At 33.1% G+C, this 21,126-nt stretch overlaps 1 protein-coding gene across 6 annotated transcripts in view; it reads right to left on the bottom strand.

The window, feature by feature from the left end:
- LOC145270662 (uncharacterized) overlaps nt 1–17,309 on the bottom strand; it is a 111,579-nt gene extending 94,270 nt beyond the window's left edge. The window contains exons 1-3 of one of the 6 annotated variants that reach the window (XM_080126297.1): nt 17,107–17,212; nt 13,216–13,545; nt 2,174–2,219 (exon numbers count right to left, since the gene is read on the bottom strand). In XM_080126297.1, coding sequence (XP_079982423.1) covers nt 2,174–2,186 — 13 coding nt within the window. In that variant the 5' untranslated portion in view covers nt 2,187–2,219; nt 13,216–13,545; nt 17,107–17,212. Of the gene's footprint in view, nt 1–2,171; nt 2,251–13,215; nt 13,546–17,106 lie in introns of all 6 variants that reach the window. The other 5 variants (XM_080126295.1, XM_080126294.1, XM_080126293.1 and 2 more) reach the window with 5 other exon arrangements.
- Nucleotides 17,310–21,126: the final 3,817 nt, after the last annotated feature.

The following is a 21,126-nucleotide window of genomic DNA, read 5'->3' on the forward strand; positions in this document are numbered from 1 at the left end:
AACCACTTTTTTTATTCAATGAGAATTCTAACAAAATACTTCTCCAGTGCTTGTAGTATGTCCTCCATAGTGTGCTTAGTCTGCATGGTCATATATACTTTCATGGCATCATCGACCAGGCAGTTCTTAAGTATAGCAACCTGAATTTCTCGTGGTTTATGGTCCAGACCTTTCAATAACGAATAGTTGGACCATCGTTTTTAAAATAATTCCCAGAAGTCGCCAGTCTCACTAAATATGAGTTGCTCTGGGGCTTTGATATGTAAGCCGGACATATCACCAGTCAAGGAGACAGTATTAGTTGCAGTAGTCATATTCTCCTTGGTAGACATTGCCGTGAAACAGATGTGTTCTGTTTTGGAAATTAATCAATGCAGAGACGAAAGAAGTTTAGGCAGTAATCACTTGCAACAGCAACTCAATAACAATGATAATGATAATAATGCCAAACAACAGATTGTAGAAAATAACAGGAACCATGACGTGAGGGCACGCCATTAATATATCCATGTGGGAGCAGCTTAGTGATAAAAAAAAAAAACACAACAGAATTTAAAACCACTTTATTTGACGATCTGCCATCCTTATTGGATGGTACGAATTCCATAAACACGATACTACCATGTCACGTTTATGGGTTAGTATCAGAATTAAAACGACACAGAACTAAGGGTAATTGCGGCTTTATTGAACGGCCCTCTTACAATGAGAAGCCCTCCACTTTTTATAGGAATGTAGAAAGGGGAGAGGGCTAGGGAAGGAAGTGGGGGGGTTATACGTAACAATAACAAGTATAGTTGCGGTACATATTTATCTATGTTGATGCATATCATTATCAGCTGACGTCACACGGTTTGGTGTCTTTTGCTATGGAGTCAACATTTAAAAAAATTTTATTTTGTTCCAGAGAAAAAACTTCACATCGGCTCAAATCAAGCTCGAGTACTTTCTTTACTTACCGGGATCGGGCATTTTATTTGCCGCAGTCTCATCTACCATTCAGATAGTCCATTCAGACGGTAGAGATAAGCCGGGACGATGAGGGCATGCTATTAATATATCTACGTGGGTGCGAGTGAGCACTAAAAAAAGTTACCTAGATGAGTTCATAATTAACAGATACTCTAACTTAACAGCTAAATCTGACCCCCAAGATCGCCATGGGCATGGAATATGTGCCTACATTAAGGATGGCATCCCATGTCACAGGGATATCTCTAGAGAAGATCCTAACTTACCCTATATGTGCTTCAGGGTTGCACTTGCTAACACCACTGCATTTATATTTGCCCTCTACACAACAGTGGAGTTACTATCTTAAAGAGTATATCTGAGAAAATAGACCACATACTGTCTGCACATCCCTCGGCTAACATCCACATCTGTGGTGACTTCAACGTCCATAACGTGGAATGGCTGACCCATTCAAATAAGACAGACGATGAGGGGAGGTTTTGTCATGATTTTGCCATTGCTTATGACCTCACTCAGATTGTTCACGAACCCACCCATGTGCCTGATACACCCGGTCAATATGCAAGCCTCCTAGACCTTTTTCTCTCAACTTCCCCTGAGCTATGTTCATGTTCCGTTCATTCTCCTCTGTAGAATAATCAAAAGAACTGTGTTAGTCAATAACGCACAACAACAACAACAATAATAATAATAGCAGCAACACTTACCAAGGGTCCAGCTTATGCACAAGACAGACATCAGATTGAGCTGGACTGAGGGCTTGTATTTATATACACTCCTCGGCTTAATGTTCAAACTCGTGCCTTCGAAAAAATACTAAGGATCCACTGGCCAACTACCATCAGTAATGCAGATCTCTGGGAGAGAACTAACCAGCAGAAGAAAAGATCAGAAGGAGGAGATGGTGATGGATCGGACACATCCTGAGGAAACAACAAATGAATATCACACGCCAGACCCTGACCTGGAACCCTCCGGGGAAGAGGAAAAGAGGCCAACCAAATTACACCTGGAGAAGAGACCTAGAGGCAAACGCTGAGCTGACTGGATGTTCCTGGAAGGAGTTGGAGCAAATCGCCCAGGACCGTGGATGTTGGCGGGCAGTTTTGGATGGCCTATGCTCCACCAGGGGCTCAAGGTTTAAGTAAAAATAACTTCACATCGACTCAAATCAAGTTCGAGTACTTTCTTTACTTACCGGGATCGGACATTCTATTTGCCGCAGTCTCACCTATTATTCCAGTCTGCGGAAGTACAAGAAAATGTTGGAAATTTCTGTTAATAAAACAAAGTGTAAAAAAAATTAAAGTAAAGAAATGATATATATGTATATATATATATATATATATATATGTATATATATATATATATATATATATATATATATATATATATATATATATATATATAAATGTTTGGAGGTACAGAATTTATATAGAGTTTGGAATAAAATAGGCCGAAGTTTCTCAAGACTCTTTCGGCTATAATCTCATCAGGAGAAAATCGATAGCGTTACAAAATAATATTATGTCGAAAATTTCCGCCTATTTTATTCAATATATATATATATATATATATATATATATATATATATATATATATATATATATAAGAGCAAACAGTTAATAAAATATGTTAGAAAACACTTTGAAAAAGAGTTAAAAACATATTTAATCTGAAAAAGAAACACTTAATAAGTGGATAGTCCTTAATCCGTGGAGTTTCGAAGAAGTACTTTCCTTCTTATCAGAGGGTAGGAATTAGCAAAATGCGGGATCGGATTTTGCATACAAAAGTATTTGATGAAACAACAAGTAAGTCAAAGATCTTACTTGAAAACAAAAAAAGTGAAGCAGAGGGAATATGGTGAAGAAATAGGTGATTACACGTGAATGGATAGTCTGGTGAAAGATAAATAATCCAGTGACGGTAAAATCCAAAAATATAACTCCAAGAAAGTTAATTGAATTTCCATTCGCACAAGTAACATCCAAGGAAATCACGCAATTGGAAGATGGTCCAAAATAATCCAAAAGGCCGAAATCCGTGGAATAATTCACAAATATGTGCAAGGAAAAAGGGAGAAAATTCCAATAATATTAATAAAAGAAAAATAAGATATGCATTAGACACGGCTGCCGAGACGAAGTGTAATTTTGATTTATATATATATATATATATATATATATATATATATATATATATATATATATAGTCATATATATATATATATATAGATTGATAGATATAGATATATATATATAGTCATATATATATATATAGTCATCCACATACAGTACTGTTTCGCTGTTTCACAGCTCATCAGTGCGGCTAGACAGGCAACTGCCTTAAGCCAGGATTGAAACACGACCGCCCAAATGACATTCAAGGCTTCTAACCTTTATGCTATACTGCTGAGCTGAGTGGGTAATGAATTAACGATGTTTTTGACGTTGTTTTAATTTGAATAAAATAAAATACGCACAAGTGCGCTTGAAAGCCAAATCACACCGTAATAATAGGAAAATAAATAAATATTTTACTTGTTTGAAATTTATCACAAATATATGTCAGAGGTATACTCCATCTTCAATGTATTGTTTTGTTTCTTTTTTTTTTTCTTTTCTTCTTCCTTGCCATGTTGGTACGTTTGAGAAAGAAGTCTGTTTGTAAAGAGCCGCGCGTTGTTTCTAGCGGTTGTATTTTGAAATGTTTGAACTGTGCGTAGATAACGCGAGAATATCGTCAAGAACGAGAGTTCAATAGAAACGTTGTTTTAATTTGAATAAAATAAAATACGCATCAAGTATTCTTTCTTCCCGAGTTGTTGCTATTTACTGATGATTTTTTTTTTCGTGTTTTTCTTGTTTGGGAAAGAAGTTTCGACCCATGCTCCCGTTACTGTCATGAATTTGGACGTCGGTCGTTACGCTTTGTCCTGAAAGACGTCATCAATAGGATGCTCTCTTTCTTTTTGAATTAAAATTCACTTTTCGTGATTTGAAGGTTTATTCCACTATATATGTATATATATATATATCTATATATATCTATATATCTATAAAAGTGAACGTGTCTGTCTGTCTGTCTGTCTGTGTACATTTCCCTACGCAATAACTATGTCAATTTTTAGTCTATAGACTCGAAATTTGAAATACCGGGTACTGAGATTTGGGAAAATCGATGTGACGGGTGTCAGCCAGAAATTTGGCTGTTAAGGGGTCAAATTTCAACGATTTGACCTTTAAGAACTCTACCAAACTCCTCCGACAATTTTGGGTCTAGACACTTGAAATTTTAGATATAGGTTCCTTAAACCTGGATCTAACTTAATAAAGTGATTTGAGCCCGAAACTATAAATTTTAAGGGGTCATAATAGGGGTCAAATTAAAAAAAAAATTTACTCTTTTTTTTATTTTTGCTCAGCATACACCTCCAAACACCCGGGCAACGCCGGGCTGAAATGCTAGTATATATATATATATATTGGCAGCAAGTAATTATTAAAGCATATCTGATTGAACAAGAGAGTTCTTTTTCCCGATCTTTCTGGATATCTTTTCTATTTGCCAAGCAGCCTTTTTTCAGCAGGCATGTTATATAAAATGGCGTCCAGAAGTTATTGTTCGGCCATATTCTTCTCAAGCGTTTTCTATTAGTGCATGCGATTATCATCAGGAGCGATTGTTCTTGTTGTCTTTCTATTTTCCTTTCAGGCTTGGTGCATTTATATATTTTTTTTATTCACTATAAGGTAGGTGCACCGTATAGCGAATTTAAAAATAATTATAAATACACCAAGCCTCAAAGAAATAATTTAATATAACCGTAAATTATAAACAGTTTTTTTTTTAGTTTAGTTTCGTATATGCAAGCATGTGTAATAGATTATAATTATTAATGTTATTCTAATAACTATGGATATACTAATTATAATTAATAAATTTGCTGGCAGAGCGGTGGTTCATTAAAATTGTGGGGTCTGCATACGCGCCTGGTTCACAAAGTATAGGAATAAAAAATTTAAAAATGAAAAAAAAACGATGGATTGGTCGTTGCTATGTTTTCTGACGAGTTAAGGGCCAAATAGATTCACTGATTGATATAGTACGTGATTGATTTTGCGCTACGAAACAGATACTGTCAAGAATTGTAAATGTCAACTGAATCAAAGGAATAAATTATAAGATGGTAAACATCATGAACTTTGGAATATATACTTTTGTAATTCATTCACTATATATATATATATATATATATATATATATATATATATATATATATATATATATATATATAAAGCTGAATGTGTGTGTGTGTGTGTGTGTGTGTGTGTGTGTGTGTGGTCACGAATAGGCTCCTATATGGTTGACTATTTTAAAAAACTGATTACATATAATGATAGAAGATGTATCGAGACACAGGAATGGGTATGTTTGATCTGGCAGAACGGTGGTTCATTAAAATTGTGGGGTCTGCGTTCACGCCTGGTTCACAAAGTATGGAAATAAAAAATTTAAAAATGAAAAAAAAAAACGTTTACAAAATTTTTTTTGGTATAGATGTACATAAGAATACTTTGATAAGTATGTTTCAACTTAAATGGGGACTTTTCATATCTATCTGCGTAAGTATACTTTGATAATTATGTTTCAGTTTGAAGAAATATTATATAATAAAATTATAGGGTATTCGTTCGCACCTGACCTCCACAGTATGGAAATATGTCACAAAGTTTAACAAGGTTTTTTAATATAGATCCACAGAATATTGTGATACGTGTTTCAGTGTGAACAGGTATGGTATGATAAATTATGAGGTTTATCTATTTTATTTTTACTTTCATCATATTTAGCTTTGGTTTTGATACCCCCAAAATCAAAGCTATCTCTTTACAACCCTTCCTTTTCATAACCTATCATACTTTCATAAATCAGAGTCCATTTTCTGTAGGCTGTTTTTTAACCCAGTCAACGACGGGTATTTTTGCTAGTATATATATATATATATATATATATAAAGTATCTATACCATTTTTTCTATTTCTTGGTCTTTTCTGATTGATTTCTATGCGATTAAAAAAACGCAAAATCAATTGATAAAAGAAGTTTACATATTTCAATATATTTTTATTATAAGATGAAAAAATAAAATTAAAATATAATTAACTAAAAACATTTAATTTTTTAATCGGCGATGATCGTATTAGACGCAGGTTTAAATAAAGTACATGTAAATAAAGTATATTAAAATGTAATACATTTTTTTTAAAAAAGCGTAAATATGTTAGAACAAATATATTAACAAAAAAACAATCTCAATATTTTGTCTAAATATATAAGTAAGCAGTTTTGAAGAATAGCGGAAGTATTGTATCAATTTTGTGCTTCCATACCTTGTCGGAATCTTATCTTGCTTCTAGATAAATTCGATGCTAAAGTAACTAACCTGAAAAAAAATGACAGCATGAAACAAAAGGGGAGGGGGGTAAAGAATAAAATATAAAGGTCTTGCTTTGAAACGAAGAAGAGATTTTATTCACAATAAAATTAGTTGCAAATTTTTCCCTTTGCGGGCATTAAATTCAAAAGACGCCAAAGTAACATATAATGAAAAAAAAACACTGATTCTTATAATGAAGATGTCGTATCCTTGAACGAACACAATAATATAATTCAAAATAGTAGTTTCTAATCACACTCTCATATGAAATAAATTTTAGGAGCGTACTCACAAATTGAAAGCCAGTCAGGCACGTGCCTTTTTTTTTTTAAAGTCGTTTTAGAATTTTCTCTCCCTCCATGTTTGCATGCAAACCATAGACACAAAGACGGATTTTAGAATCATGCCGCGTCGCATGTCCGGGGTATTCTTGCCGGGTTTTCTTCTTTGTAGGAGGTTCCAAAATTCCTTGTCACGTAAAATAAGGTCTTTTTTAAAAAAAAATAATTACACTACTTCAAATATACGTGCAAAACCGTAGCCACGTAGATATTTTTCAGAAGCATGCCTCGTTGCATGCTTGGGGTATTCTTGCCTGGTTTTTTTCTTTGAAGGAGGGTCGTCAAAATTCCATTTTCAGCGCCGGGCAATGAAACGAACGTCCAATCTCCACGTCGCCGGAATTTCAAAAGAGAGCAAATCTTGCACTGGGCCCGTGACGTCATCACGGAGCTAGCATTTCCCTTTTCTTCCAATTAAAGGGAGTTTTGTACAAACCCAAAAATGTATGAAACTAAGAATTAAAAAAAGATACAAAATACAAAAAATCGAATACAAGAACCAGATAAAAAATAATAAATGTAAACAGGGGGGGTGCACTATTATTGGTACAAAAAAATTCCAACAACCTCAATTGACAGATCTACCACCATTTTTGAAAGTTAGGGTTTCGTTTTATGCACCATTACTGAACATTCTAATTAGTTTTGCATTAAGTTCCTCTGCACACATTCCCACTCATCTCTCAGTCTCTTCAGCGGATAAATACTGGGAACTCAAAGAAAGCGGACATTCGCCGGTAGTCGAATGGAAAATAATGAGACAAGCTACCACATGCAGACATTTAGACGACCCATGTAAATTATGCCTCCATGAAAAATTTTCTATCCTGTACTTTAAAGAACCTCAAAATCTATTAAACTGTAGGCCGGAAATAACAAACAACTGTGTTCACAAAATAAAACTTACTCTAGGATAGCGATACAAAATAGCTTTAAAACTAACAATAACAATAGAAAACAAACAAATAAATAAATTAAATAAACATGAATATACATAAACGATCACACACACACACACACACACATATATATATATATATATATATATATATATGTATATATATGTGCATGTATGTGTGTACACATAGGTATATTTATATGTATAAAAAAAAAAAGAAAAAAAAAGGAGAACGTCTACCTAAAATCACTAACCTTGTTCTAAAACAGATCCTTTGTTTGATAAAATGTATGCCCATTGGCTGATAGGAAGGGGCGCGGTGGATACTAGAAAGCTGATTGGCCAACTAGAAATCCTCAACATATATAAAAACAAGAAGCAACCACAAAATTCGCGCATAAGCCTGACGCAGAATATTCAGTGTAGCTTAATCGCCATATATATTTTATAAATTACTAACTAGCTCTACCTACATATTGAGCACTTTTGAAATAAATACTTAAAGTTTACGCATAAATTTATACTTTCGTATATTAAATTTATGTGAATAAATGAAGTAGTTATATATATATATATATATATATATATATATATATATATATATATATATATATATATATATATATTCTCTTCCCTGATCTTTCTTATTTATATTTATGTCTCGGAAGTAGAGTGAAAAATTTCTTTAATTAATATTATTGGAATCTTTTCTTTTTTCCTTGTACACATTTTTGTGAATTTTTCCATGGATTTCTGCCTTTGAATTATTATGGACCATCTTCTTCCAAATATGGGATTTCCTGGGATTTTACTTGTACAAATGGAAATTCTTTTAACTTTCTTGAAGATTTACATTTGGATTTTACCGTCACTGGATTATTTAATCTTCCACCAGACTATCCATTCATGTGTAATCACCTTTTTCTTCACCATATTCCCTCTGCTTAACTTATTTTGTTTTCAAGTAAGATCTACGACTTACTTGTTGTTTCATCAAATACTTCTGCATGCAAAATCCGATCCCGCATTTTGCTAATTCCTACCCTCTGATGAGAAGGAAAGTATTTCTTCGAAACTCCGCGGATTGAGGACTATCCATTTATCTACTATTTCCTTTTCATATGCTATATATATATATATATATATATATATATATATATATATATATATATATATATATATATAATTTTTTGTAGCCCATTTTGATTGTATTTGAAAGATTTAGAGACTAAAGTTAATTTTCAAAAAGAAAAAATATTTGTATGCGTGAATAAAAAAAAAATGTTATAATGCCAAATATTTTCACAACGACATTCGGAAACCGGCAAGTTCAGCTAAATTTTGAAGTTAAATAAATTCATTGTAAAACATCCCTTAAAAAATAACTATTAGTTTTCTGGGTCTACTTCAAAGATAATTAGTAAAGTAAGTCCTAAGATCTTGGATTAAGAAAAATAAAAATAAAAAATAATAATAATAATAATAATAACAACAACAACAACAACAACAACAACAATAACAACAATAGCAACAACAACAATAACAATAATCATAATAATAATAACAATAACAATAATCATAATAATAATAATAATAAACCGCCTTGTTTGTACAGAAAATAGCTTAATGAACCCCCAAAAGCAAAGGATTCTGGTTTCTCACAAACAAAAAGAAAGTCGTCAAAGAAATGTTAAAAAGTCAAAAGGCTGTCTGAAAATGACGTCAGAGAGTTGGATGGAGGTAGGAAGTGCTGGTTTTCTTGGTTCCCCAGCCGTGCATCTGTACATTCCAAATCGTAAACGTTTGTATAATTTTTACCATTTTTTTAATTTAATTATTTTTCTGTGTTCCTGCTTTTAAATTAATTTTCTATTTACTTTTTTTAATATTGTATGAAAATTATGTTACAGTGAAAGTTTCACATTCATTCAAGCAAGAAAAATATAAAAATTATGCAAAACATGTAATTAAAAAAAAAGTCGAAATATTTTTTATATTTACAATTTTTTTCTGTGAAAATATTAAACACACAATGCTTAATTGGTAGTTCGAGAAATTAATTTTTATTCGAGTTATATCGAATTCATTAATACGAACTTTATGGGATTTTTTTCGTAATCTTCCTGAAAATATTTTTTTTTTTTTGTTTGCTGTTACAATTTAGGATGTTTTATTAAAAAAAAACAAGAAAAATAAATTCATGCAATTTTTTTTATTACTGAAAATCATAATTTTAGTAAATGTATTTTTTGTTTAAACAGTCACTGTAGTAATATCATAGAACTACTTTCATACGCGCAACAGCTGTGGCCCCTTGGCGTATGAATAGATACAAGGATCTCACTTCTCGTCAATTATTTTTATTTTTTTATGTTTTATTTTTATATATATATATATATATATATACGCGCGCACCCGTGTAAGTGTGCGTGTGCTTTATTGTGCTTTTTTTGTTTCGTGTGTGAGGGTGCACACCTACCCCAGTATGCATGCGTGTAAGTGTATTTTGTGTTTTGCCTATTTATGTGTATATTATGGAGAGATGTTTAAGGCGGGGTTAAACTTTGCTATGAAGTTTTTTTCTTGTGTTAGCAAGTAGAAGTAGTTGTCAGTTTGGAAGATGGGCATTATCTCGAATCTGCCTCCACTGCATGTGTGTATATGTTGTGATACATGCAGGTGTCTATTTTCCGCGATTTTGATGTTGGATCGGTGTAGGGCTACTCTATTACTAAGGTTTTTTGTAGCGCCTATGTAGGATTTATTGCATGCTGGACATTTTATTACATAGATCACGTTTTTTGAGGTGCAATCTAGGTTTTTTTTTAATTTTGAATGTTTGTATGGGGTTCGTAAATGTGTATGTGTTTCCCTCTAATATTATGTTGCAGACTCCACATCGTTGTTTGTTGTATTTTGTGACTCTTTTTGTTGCGTCTTGATTGAGTTTGGATGAGGTAAGAATGCGTTTTAGGTTTTTGGGTTGGCGTTTGCTTTTTATTATTTTTGTTGTTTTAAGGAAGTTGTTTGGTTTGCTGTTTTGGTTAAGTAGGACGAGGTTTTTCGTTATTTCTGTGAAAAGCTCTGGGTTGTTTGTGTTGTGTGTGGAGACGTATGTTAGGATTTGTTCTTTGTTTCGTTCTTTAGGGGTTCTCAAATCTTCTACTGGTATATTTGCCGCAAGTTGGATCCCTTTGTCTATAAGTTGTGATGGGTATTTTCTTTTTCTTAAATTTATTCGTAGTTCCTTGAGTCGGATTTTCCGAAGGTTATTGTCCGTGATTATGGTGCAGATTCTACATGCTAGGGTGTAGGGAATTGATTTTATGCAGCTTTTAGGGTGGTGTAGGTATTGTTGGGTGTCTGTAGGTTTGCGGTAAATGTCTGTGATAATGTTATTGTCTTTAATCTTTATCAGTATATCTAGGAAAGGTAATTCTGTAGAGCTTTGTTCTATGGTGAATTTAATTTTTGGGTGTAGGTTCTGGAGTATGGTGTGTAAGTCTGTGATGTCCCCCCATGTGGGTTTCCATAGGATGAAGCAGTCATCTAAGTACCTTTTCCATGATTCTACAAACAGTATTTTAGTGCTGTGGCCAAATTTTTGTTCTATCTTTTTATATAAGGTTTCTTCTAGGTAGGCTAATGTAAGGGTTGCGTAAGTTGGTGCCATTTTCGTTCCCAATGCTGTACCTAGTGTTTGGATGTAGTTGGTATTGTTGAATTCGAAGGAATTATTATTTAGAATTATGTCCATACTATCGATAATGAATTGTTGTGAATCTGGGATGTAGTGTTTGTGCGTGTATGTTGATCCAAAATATTATTGCTTCTTTTCCTAATTCATGGGGTATATTACTATATAAACTGCTAACGTCAAATGTAACTAATAGTGTCCCGTTTTCTACTGTATGTGGTAAGGTAGTAAGAAAATGGATGCCGACCTTATGTAGCTCTTAACTTGATCTGTGAAAGGTTGTAATAAGATGTCTATTAAGTTGCTAAGTCTGCTTGTCGGACAGGCTGGTCCTGCTACAATGGGTCTAAATGTAAGGTCACTAGGGTTTGGAGCGCTAATATATTCTGAGTTTTGTGTATTGATGGCAAGTTTTATTACGCCAGATTTGTGTATTTTAGGCAGTCCGTAGAAGTTGTTGGTCTTTGTAATGAAATTTGTGAGGAAGTCCTTTTCTTTCTTTTTTAATATTTTGTTGTGTGTTGTACAAAGTTTTGTGATTTTTGAGATGGTGGTGTTATCTATGTTGGTACTAATGGGTTTATAGTAGTGTTTGTCATCCAGTAATTCTGTAATTTTTGTTTCATAATACGTTTTGTCCATGATTACTACGGAACTGCCTTTGTCTGCTTCTTTTATTATTATGTCATTATTATTACGGATATTTTTGAGTGCTTGTTTTTGCTTATGTGTGAGGTTGCTTGTGGTTTTGTCTTTTTTTTTGGAGGTTAAGGTTCCAGAGATTTTCGAAGTAGCTGTTTAGTTCTTTTGTGTTGTTCTGTTTATTAGGGAAATATGTTGATTTGTTTTTTACTAAAGAATCATCTTTGTCCCCTTTGTTATCTAGTGTTTCTATTAGTCTAAATTTCCGTTCGAATTCTTTAAGGTCCTTTTTTAGTTCTGCTATATTGCTTTTAGGGGTGGGGCAGAATTTGAGGCCCAGCTTCAGTATTTCCATTTCGTTCTTTGATAAGGAGTATGTGGATAAATTGATGACTTTGGGTCTAATTATTTCTAACCTGGAATTGTTGTTCCCTGGGGGTTTCCTAAAAAATGGCGGGGGTTGTTTGTTTCCTTGTTTCGAGGAGTGGTGTGTTTTAGGGTGATGTGATGTCTCCTTGTAAAATGAGTGTTGTGTATAATATTGTGAGGGTTCAGTGATAAATGATTGAATGGGTTGTCGTTATATGTTGTTTGTGTTGGATAGTTGTGTTTCAGTTGGAATTAGTGTTGCTGTTGAGGATACATGCATTGTTGTATAGGGTTGTGTTGTCGGGGTTTGTTGTAGGGAAGGTCTGTTTGTTGGGATTGGTGTTGCATGGGATATTCTGATTGTTCCCGTTGATGGGGAGGTGCCTTAGGGATTTGTTTCTTTGTGTGGGATATGAGGGGTGAGAGTTGTAGGTAGTGTTTTGAATTATGTGATGTCTCAGGTAGTTGTGTTGCATTGTGGGGATTTTTTGGTAGGGGTTGTTTAGTAAAGGTATTCTTTCGTTGTTTGTGTTAGCGATGTAGTGTCTGTGGGAATGGATTTTTGATTGTGTTTGCTGAATTGGGTGGTAATAGTTTGGTTTGTATTGCTTAGGATTGTATATAAGTGGGTATTTTTGTGGAGATGTATTTTATGGTATGTTATCTGGTGTGTTGTGTTTGTTAAGGGCGTGGGTTCTTGTGCAATTTTGAGGTGTTATTAGTGTGCGTTTTGGCTGGGTCTGTTGTTGGGAATTTGTGTATGACGTGGATATATTGTGGTTGCTTCTTTGTGTGTAGTTGTATCTGTTGTGTGGATGTGTTTGTGTATGGTGTATGTTTCGTTTCTTACCTTTGTTATGTGATCTCTGTGTTTGCGGATATCGTGTAAGAGTGTTCTGTTCCTGGTTGTCCTTGTATGTGTTTGTCGATTGTTTGCTTCTTTCTTTTTCCGGCAGGGTTTTTAGCCAGGTTATTTTCCGTCCAATGATTTCCCTGGATATTTCCTCCTCTTTTTTGCATTCAGAATCCCAGAGTTCCAAGAGGGGTTGGTGTGTTTCCTTGGGGCAAAGTTCCTTGATTTTTTTAAATATTTTATTGTCAATTTCTGTGTACTTGTTGTCTTCCCGTATGTTGATTTCGGCCTGAAGTTTTGAAATACTCAGGGCTTTTTTGATTTTCACTATATATATAAAAATAAAAAATAAAAATAATTGACGTGTTAGTGGTGGATGTGTGCAAGTACGTTTGTGAATGTGTAGGTGGGTATGTATATATGTATGCTCCTACATATATTTCTATGTGTGTGTGCCTGTGTGTGTGCATGTGTACATGTACATGAATGTATATGTATGCGTGTGTGATTGTGTGTGAGTGTGTGCTATACATGGGGAAAGAAAGTCTTTAAAAAGAACCCTAAAAAAAACACAAAAACCTTCACCAAATGGACCAAAAGCCCCTCTTTGAATATAACTTTGACCGGACACTTTGAACACTTACAGTTGGAGTCAGAATGTCTGAGACCACACATCACTCTGAAAAACACATTTAGTATCAGCGGAGGTAAAAATAACTCTACAAACTCCCATTTTAAAGAAAAACTTTTTACGAAAACATCTGAAGAGAGCACATCCTAAGCTCGAAACGCGTTATAAAAATATTTTAAAATAAAAATATGATGAAAAGCTTTAAAAAAAACCCACAATTGTTGATGGCTACACTCTTTTAAATATACATTTTTTTCTCTCGTTGGAACTACACAACCATCACTTTAAATATATATATATATATATATATATATATATATATATATATATATATATATATATAAAAAATTAAAAGTACAATAAGTTTACCAAGGTAATCAAAATGGTAAACTTAAAATATATTATAAATATTAAAGAGTTAATATTTACAAGTAAAGTAATCTCAACCAGATGTAAAAGCTCAATAAAACCGAAAAGGAAATAGAGCTTATAATATGTGAAATCTTTTTATCCTTTTTTCTTTTACTTCCTATTCCCCTTACCTCACCCTTTTTTTTTAACCAAGTAAGATCTGTGACTTACTTGTAGTTTCATCAAATACTTTTACAATGATCCCGCATTTTGCTAATTCCTGCTCTCTGATGAGAAGGAGAGTATTTCTTCGAAACTCCGCTGATTAAGGACTATCCACTTATCTTGTGCTTCCTTTTTGAAAATTAAATATGTTTTTAACTCTTTTTCAAAATGTCTTTTAACATGTTTTATTAATCATTTGTTTATATATATATATATATATATATATATATATATATATATATATATATATATATATACTCGGGTTTTTTTATTCAAAAGTAATGGACTAATGAATTCAACGAGGTTGTTAGATAGTGCTCAATAAAAAGAGCTGATAATACTTGTTTATTGTTATATAAACATGGTCACATCCTACTGCTACAAATAGCCACTTGTTTCAATCAAACAACAGATATCATCAGGCAGCGACTTGACTATTCAAAAGTTCAATGAATAAGCTTATAATAAGATTATTCATTGAACTTTTGAATAGTCAAGTCGCTGCCTGATGATATCTGTTGTTTGATTGAAACAAGTGGCTATTTGTAGCAGCAGGATGTGACCATGTTTATATAACAATAAACAAGTATTATATATATATATATATATATATATATATATATATATATATATATATATATATATATATATATATATATATTAATAAATCATTTGTTCATCTAAACGTCTCTGTTATAATTCAAGCATCACACCCACACGCACATAACAATTCGACAGTCACTAAGATTTAAATAAAACTAATGAGTTCATTATATTCCGTGATCATTATTTGATAAATGCTGAAATTTTCATTAAAATTGGTTAATTTCCTGATTTTTGGTGAATTTTTAAGTAAAGGAAGGGGCAAAAATGTTTGGTGCATGTCTAAATAAGGGCCAAAAAAAATTTTTTACAAGAAAAATCTGAAAAAGATCTTTAAAATGTACGTACTTGTCACTGCATAAAGATGTCATATTCCAAAAATCACGTAAATGGATTAAGTAGTTTTTTTTATTTATTTAAGTAAATCAAATATTATGAGACATTTTATCGAAGAATGACTTCACGCCATGTTGTTTATGAATGATTGATACACTGCTAGAGACACCTTTTGGGAATGTTTGGAATATAAGAAGAGCAAGGGGCAGACAATCGAGTTTCCATGCTCTAAAAAAACTTGGAAAATTAAGACATTTATAGATTTTTGGGGGCGTTAAAAACGAAAATAACGTTTAAAATTCCATGTACCTATCTATAATGTACGTGTCCGTTATGGAATGAAGTTCGTTAATCATTTTTTAAGTATGTGATCATAAAACACACAAACTGTAATGTACGTAGGTACACAGGGGACGATAACAAGGGGAACACCGGAAGAAGGGGCGGTGCAAAAAGAGATGTAGATACTTGCGGTCGGCTCTCGGCTGAATAGTCTTAAAACAAACTCGGTGTTTGCGTTCTCAGTGAGAAACACCACACAAACAAATCAATATTTGGTTATCCTTTACGGAGATGGTCCCGACGTCCGCCTCGTTCTGAGTTCGGGAAGAGGCCGTCCGACGTAGCAGTGTCGAGGCAGAAAATTACCCTAACCCTAAAATATGCGATATGTCACAGACAGATGCTTTTACAAATATTGTGAAACAAATCACAGAATTTTACAGAGTTAACTAACCACGTGGAACTATTCTAATCATGTGGACTGTTTTTTTTTGTTTTTAAATTCTAATTATTTGAACTGTTTATTTTGTAAAATTCCAATTATTTGAACTGTTGAATGATCAAAAATTTGAACTGTTTATTTTTTAAAATTCTAATTATTTGAAGTTTTTATTTTGTAAAATTCTAATTATTTGAACTGTTTATTTTATAAAATTCTGATTATTTGAACTGTTTAAAAAAAAAAATTCTAATTATTGGAACGGGTTCTTTTCTCCTTAAGTTAACAACTGGGCACTTTATTGAAGGGGTAATTTTCTGCCTCGACACCGCCTACGTCAGACGGTCTCTCCTCGAGCTCAGAACGAGGCTGACGTTGGGACCATCTCCGTAAAGGTTATCCCAATATTGATAACCAAAATGACAAAGAAATAAAAACTGGATGGAATACTGTTGCCACATCTGGGCAGGAGCTGCTAGAAAGGACTTGTTCTGCCTTGATAGAGTTCAAAATAGACTTCGTAGCCTCGTAGGAGATGTCCTTTTCTCTTCCTTGCAACCTCTATCTCACAGAAGAGATGTTGCGAGTTTGTCTCTGATGTATCGTTATTTTCATGGAAAGTGTTCGACTATGGTCCCCCCTCGCCAAACTTTCACAAGAAACACTCGTCTAGTTGTAAACACTATCAATAATTCCCCCCCACTCTTTATCTGTGTCTAAACCTAAACGTAGATTCCATGAACAAAGCTTCTTTCTTAGAACTGCACGCCTGTGGAATTGTCTTCCGTTTTCTTGCTTTCCGGCTGACTACAATATGGTTGTGTTCAAGTCTAACGTAAATAAGTTCTTGATGAGCCGTTCCATATAAGTTATCAAATTTACCAAATTTTCATTACTAATGATTACTATATTGTCCAATTTCTACTGTACACTCTTTAACCCTTATCCTTGAGTGGCCTCTTGGCCTTGATAATGTGGTGATGCCTATGTAAAAAAAAAAAAAAAAAAAAAAAAAACTCACCTCTGGTTTCAATTGTGCACAAAAAACTGAGTTAAGAAAAATGAAAACGAGTGTCAAAACACAAACCGATCTGCTTTTCATCGTGTTCGTCTAAAGTTTTTTAAAAGTTGAATAATAACTTTGATGGGGGTTCTATTTTTTTTTTTTTTTTTTTTTTACAAAGGAGTCATTTATGAATTGTTGTAATGAATCATTTTTATATTGATTTTTTATACTGCATAAAACATTTATAAATATCGATTTTTATTGTAAACTGTCTTTAATGAATAATTAAAACATCTACTTTTTTATATAAAACAAATAATATACTGTATGTCAGCATGTTATTGCGAGCGTGTTCCTTCGTAATTAAATAGAACGAAATCATTTTTATATTGCCATATCATCTTGGGTGCAGTTTCGTTGTAATCTTTCACACGTCTAGCTGAATCCACTGTGAAAAATTTCACCCACTCTATATCTGTGCCTTTTTTTTTTTTTTTTTTTTTTTTTTTTTTTTACACAGTGATCACCACTTATCAAGGCCCGGAAGCCACTCAGGGATAAGGGTTATTGCAAGTACATTACGTTAGTGTGGAGATTTGATGAAGTGTTTACTTAAGGGGCGGTTCATTAGGAATATGTTAACGTTGGACTTGAAGACATCCAAGTTGTAGTCCGGTGAGAAGCAGGCAGACGGAACAGAGTTCCACAGGCGTGCAGTTCTAAGAAAGAAGCTTTGTTCATGGAATCCGCGTTTTGATTTAGGCACAGATAAAGAGTGGGGGAAATTTTTCACAGTGGATTCAGCTAGACGGATGTTTTTCGTGAAAGATTGGCGAGGGGGAACCAGAGATTGGAGTTCAGACGAGCACCTGCTATGGAAATAACGATAAAACAAGGATAGGCTCGCAACGTCTCTTCTGTGGGAGAGAGGTTGCAGGGTAGAGAAAAGGGCATCCCCCACTAAGCCACAAAGTCTATTTTGTACTCTGTCAAGGCAGGATAGGCTGTTTTTAGCAGCTCCTGCCCAGATATGGCAATAGTATTCCATCCTTGGACATACTTGGCTTTTATATAGATAGAGAATTGCATCAGTAGTGAGATATCTTCTGGAGCGGTAGAAGGATCCCACCATCTTTCCAGCGATCTTGGCAACAGACTTGATGTACGTGTTCCATTTCAGATCAGGAGTAAAGGTCAAACCCAGAAGCTTGTCAAAACACGGGGCCTCATCCAGACGAGAGCCATCCATCACAATTGATGCCAGATGGGGATCAGAGCGTTGATGATGCCTAAATCAAAACACGGATTCCATGAACAAAGCTTCTTTCTTAGAACTGTACGCCTGTGGAACTCTGTTCCATCTGCCTGCTTCCCACCGGACTACAACTTGGATGTCTTCTAGTCCAACGTTAACAAATTCCTAATGAACCGCCCCCATATGTAAACACTTCATCAAATCTCTACACTAACGTAATGTACTTGCAATAACCCTCATCCCTGAGTGAAAAAAAAAAAAAATTAATTTATGACTGAGAAGGAACATGGATCAAACTAAAAGGACATCATCTATTGTTACCAAACGGTGTTAGGTAACAATAGATTCCTGATATTAAAATTTTTATTTTTTTTCTAAAAATAAGTAAGTAAAAAAAAAAGTGTTGTACTAATTTTTATTTTAAATATTGTGCTATATATATATATATATATATATATATATATATATATATATATATATATATACAAGTTAGAAAAGCATTTCATCCAAGGCATGAAAATTGTTAAACAAAATGTTTTTACTATAGGCTTTAAAAATAAAGGTACAAGATTCAATTTGAAATTTATTTATCTTCAAAGTGTATTTTTATAAATTTTACAAAGTAAGGTATAAAAATTTAATACGAAGGTGTTAACTCAAAATATTTTCAACCAATCAACAATATTTCAATATTTCAAATCAACAATCCGATACAGAACGTAGAGACTTCCATAAAACAGGGACGGTAAAAAAAAAATCTTCAATAAATCAAAGCCTTTAACTAGTGCCCACCCATACATGTAAAATACCACACATACATAGTGTCAGGCTGCAAAATATTTCTATACGCGTTATTGGCCATTGAGTTAGGCCGAGGAGTTTAAAAGAAGTACTTTCAGGCAATGTGTTCTTGGCCATTGCTATTGGTGGTAGAGAAGGTTTCTTGTAGTTATTGAAGGAAACAAGTTTAGTCTTGGCAGCATTGAATGTGACCAACCATTTTTGTCCCCCATTCCACTCCAGATTGGAGGTCATCCTCTAGTGTTTTTTTCATTTCTTTAGAGATGTGTTCATTTGTTTTCCTGTCGTGCCTGTTATAGAGCATGGTGTCATCGGCAAATATATCCATCTCAGAGACAATTTTGTCGGGGAGGTCATTTATGAATATTAGAAATAATAAAGGTCCAAGGATAGACCCCTGAGGTACTCCCACATTTATATCATATTGTTTAGATGTATGGCCGTCGAGAACAACCTGTTTTTTTCACTTACTTCAGGAGGATTTAATTATGTTAAGTATTTAAAATGAAACTACTTCAAGCTGTGAATGAATTTGCGCATGTGCAAAAGTAAAAGCAATATGTCAGCAATTTAAAATGAACATTTTACATTGGCAAAATATTTCTATACGCGTTATTCATTCATCCAAACAAAGATTGTACTCGTTATAAACCATCCTTAGTGTATGATTACTATTTCTTGTTAATTTCACTGTTATGTGACCAATAGTTTAAGAGTTTATCGGTTAAATTTTTTACCACATGCATCAAGTGTTTTATTTATATAGACTAGAGGGATCCGTGCCCCAGTGCTGTCTAGGAAAATTGGGAAACTGCTTCAGCTCCCATCTAAATCCCACATAATTATTTTTATTTGGATTTTTAACTTTCTATAAATTCTAGCAGACCAGTAATAATATTACATTTTTCTTTCTGCCTTTCTGTCGGTCACAATTTTTTAAAACTAATATATATATTTCTGTAGAAATATGTTTCTTATAATATATACCAATCTTTATTTAGGAAGCTCAATGTAATTACAGAGCAATATAGAGAATAAATGACAAAAAATTCAAAATGGCGTAATGGAAACATATTAAAGGTATTTGCAGCTTCTCTTCCAATTTTCAGATTTTAATCATGTCAACTCACACTTTATTTCCTTTTGATGGATTGATTGTTGCTATTTCTTCTGATGAGTTAAGGGCAAAATAGATTCACTGATTGATATAATAATTAAGTGATTGATTTTGTGCTACGAAACAGATACTGTTAAGAATTGTATAAGTCAACTGAATTAAAGGAATAAATTATAAGATGGTCAACATCATGAATTTTGGAATATAACTTTTTGTCATTTATTCTCTCTCTCTCTTTATATATGTACATATATATATATATATATATATATATATATATATATATATATATATATATATATATATATACTAGCAAAAGTACCCATCGTTGACTGGGTTCAAAAACAGCCTACAGAAAATGGACTGATTTATTAAAGTATGATAGGTTATGAAAAGGAAGGGTTGTAAAGAGATAGCTTCAATTTTGGGGGTATCAAAACCCAAGCAAAATATGATGAAAGTAAAAATAAAATAGATAAACCCCATAATTTATTATACCATACCTGTTCACACTGAAACACTTATCACAATATTCTGTGGATCTATATTAAAAAACCTTGTTAAACTTTGTGACATATTTCCATTCTATGGAGGTCAGGCACGAACAAACACCCCATAATTTTATTATACCATATTTCTTCAAACTGAAACATAATTATCAAAGTATACTTACGCAGATAGATATGAAAAGTCTTTATTAAAGTTTGTGCCTATTTCCATTCTATGGAGGCCAGGCGCGAACGCAGACTCCACAATTTTATTATACCATCCCTATTTAAGTTAAAACATACTTATCAAAGTATTCTTATGTACATCTATATCAAAAACACTTGTAAACGTTTTTTTTTTTTTAATTTTTAAA

The sequence above is a fragment of the Euprymna scolopes genome, chromosome 46 (assembly GCF_053919585.1).
Source record: "Euprymna scolopes isolate OS-2025 chromosome 46, ASM5391958v1, whole genome shotgun sequence".
In the NCBI taxonomy this organism is placed as follows: domain Eukaryota; kingdom Metazoa; phylum Mollusca; class Cephalopoda; order Sepiida; family Sepiolidae; genus Euprymna; species Euprymna scolopes.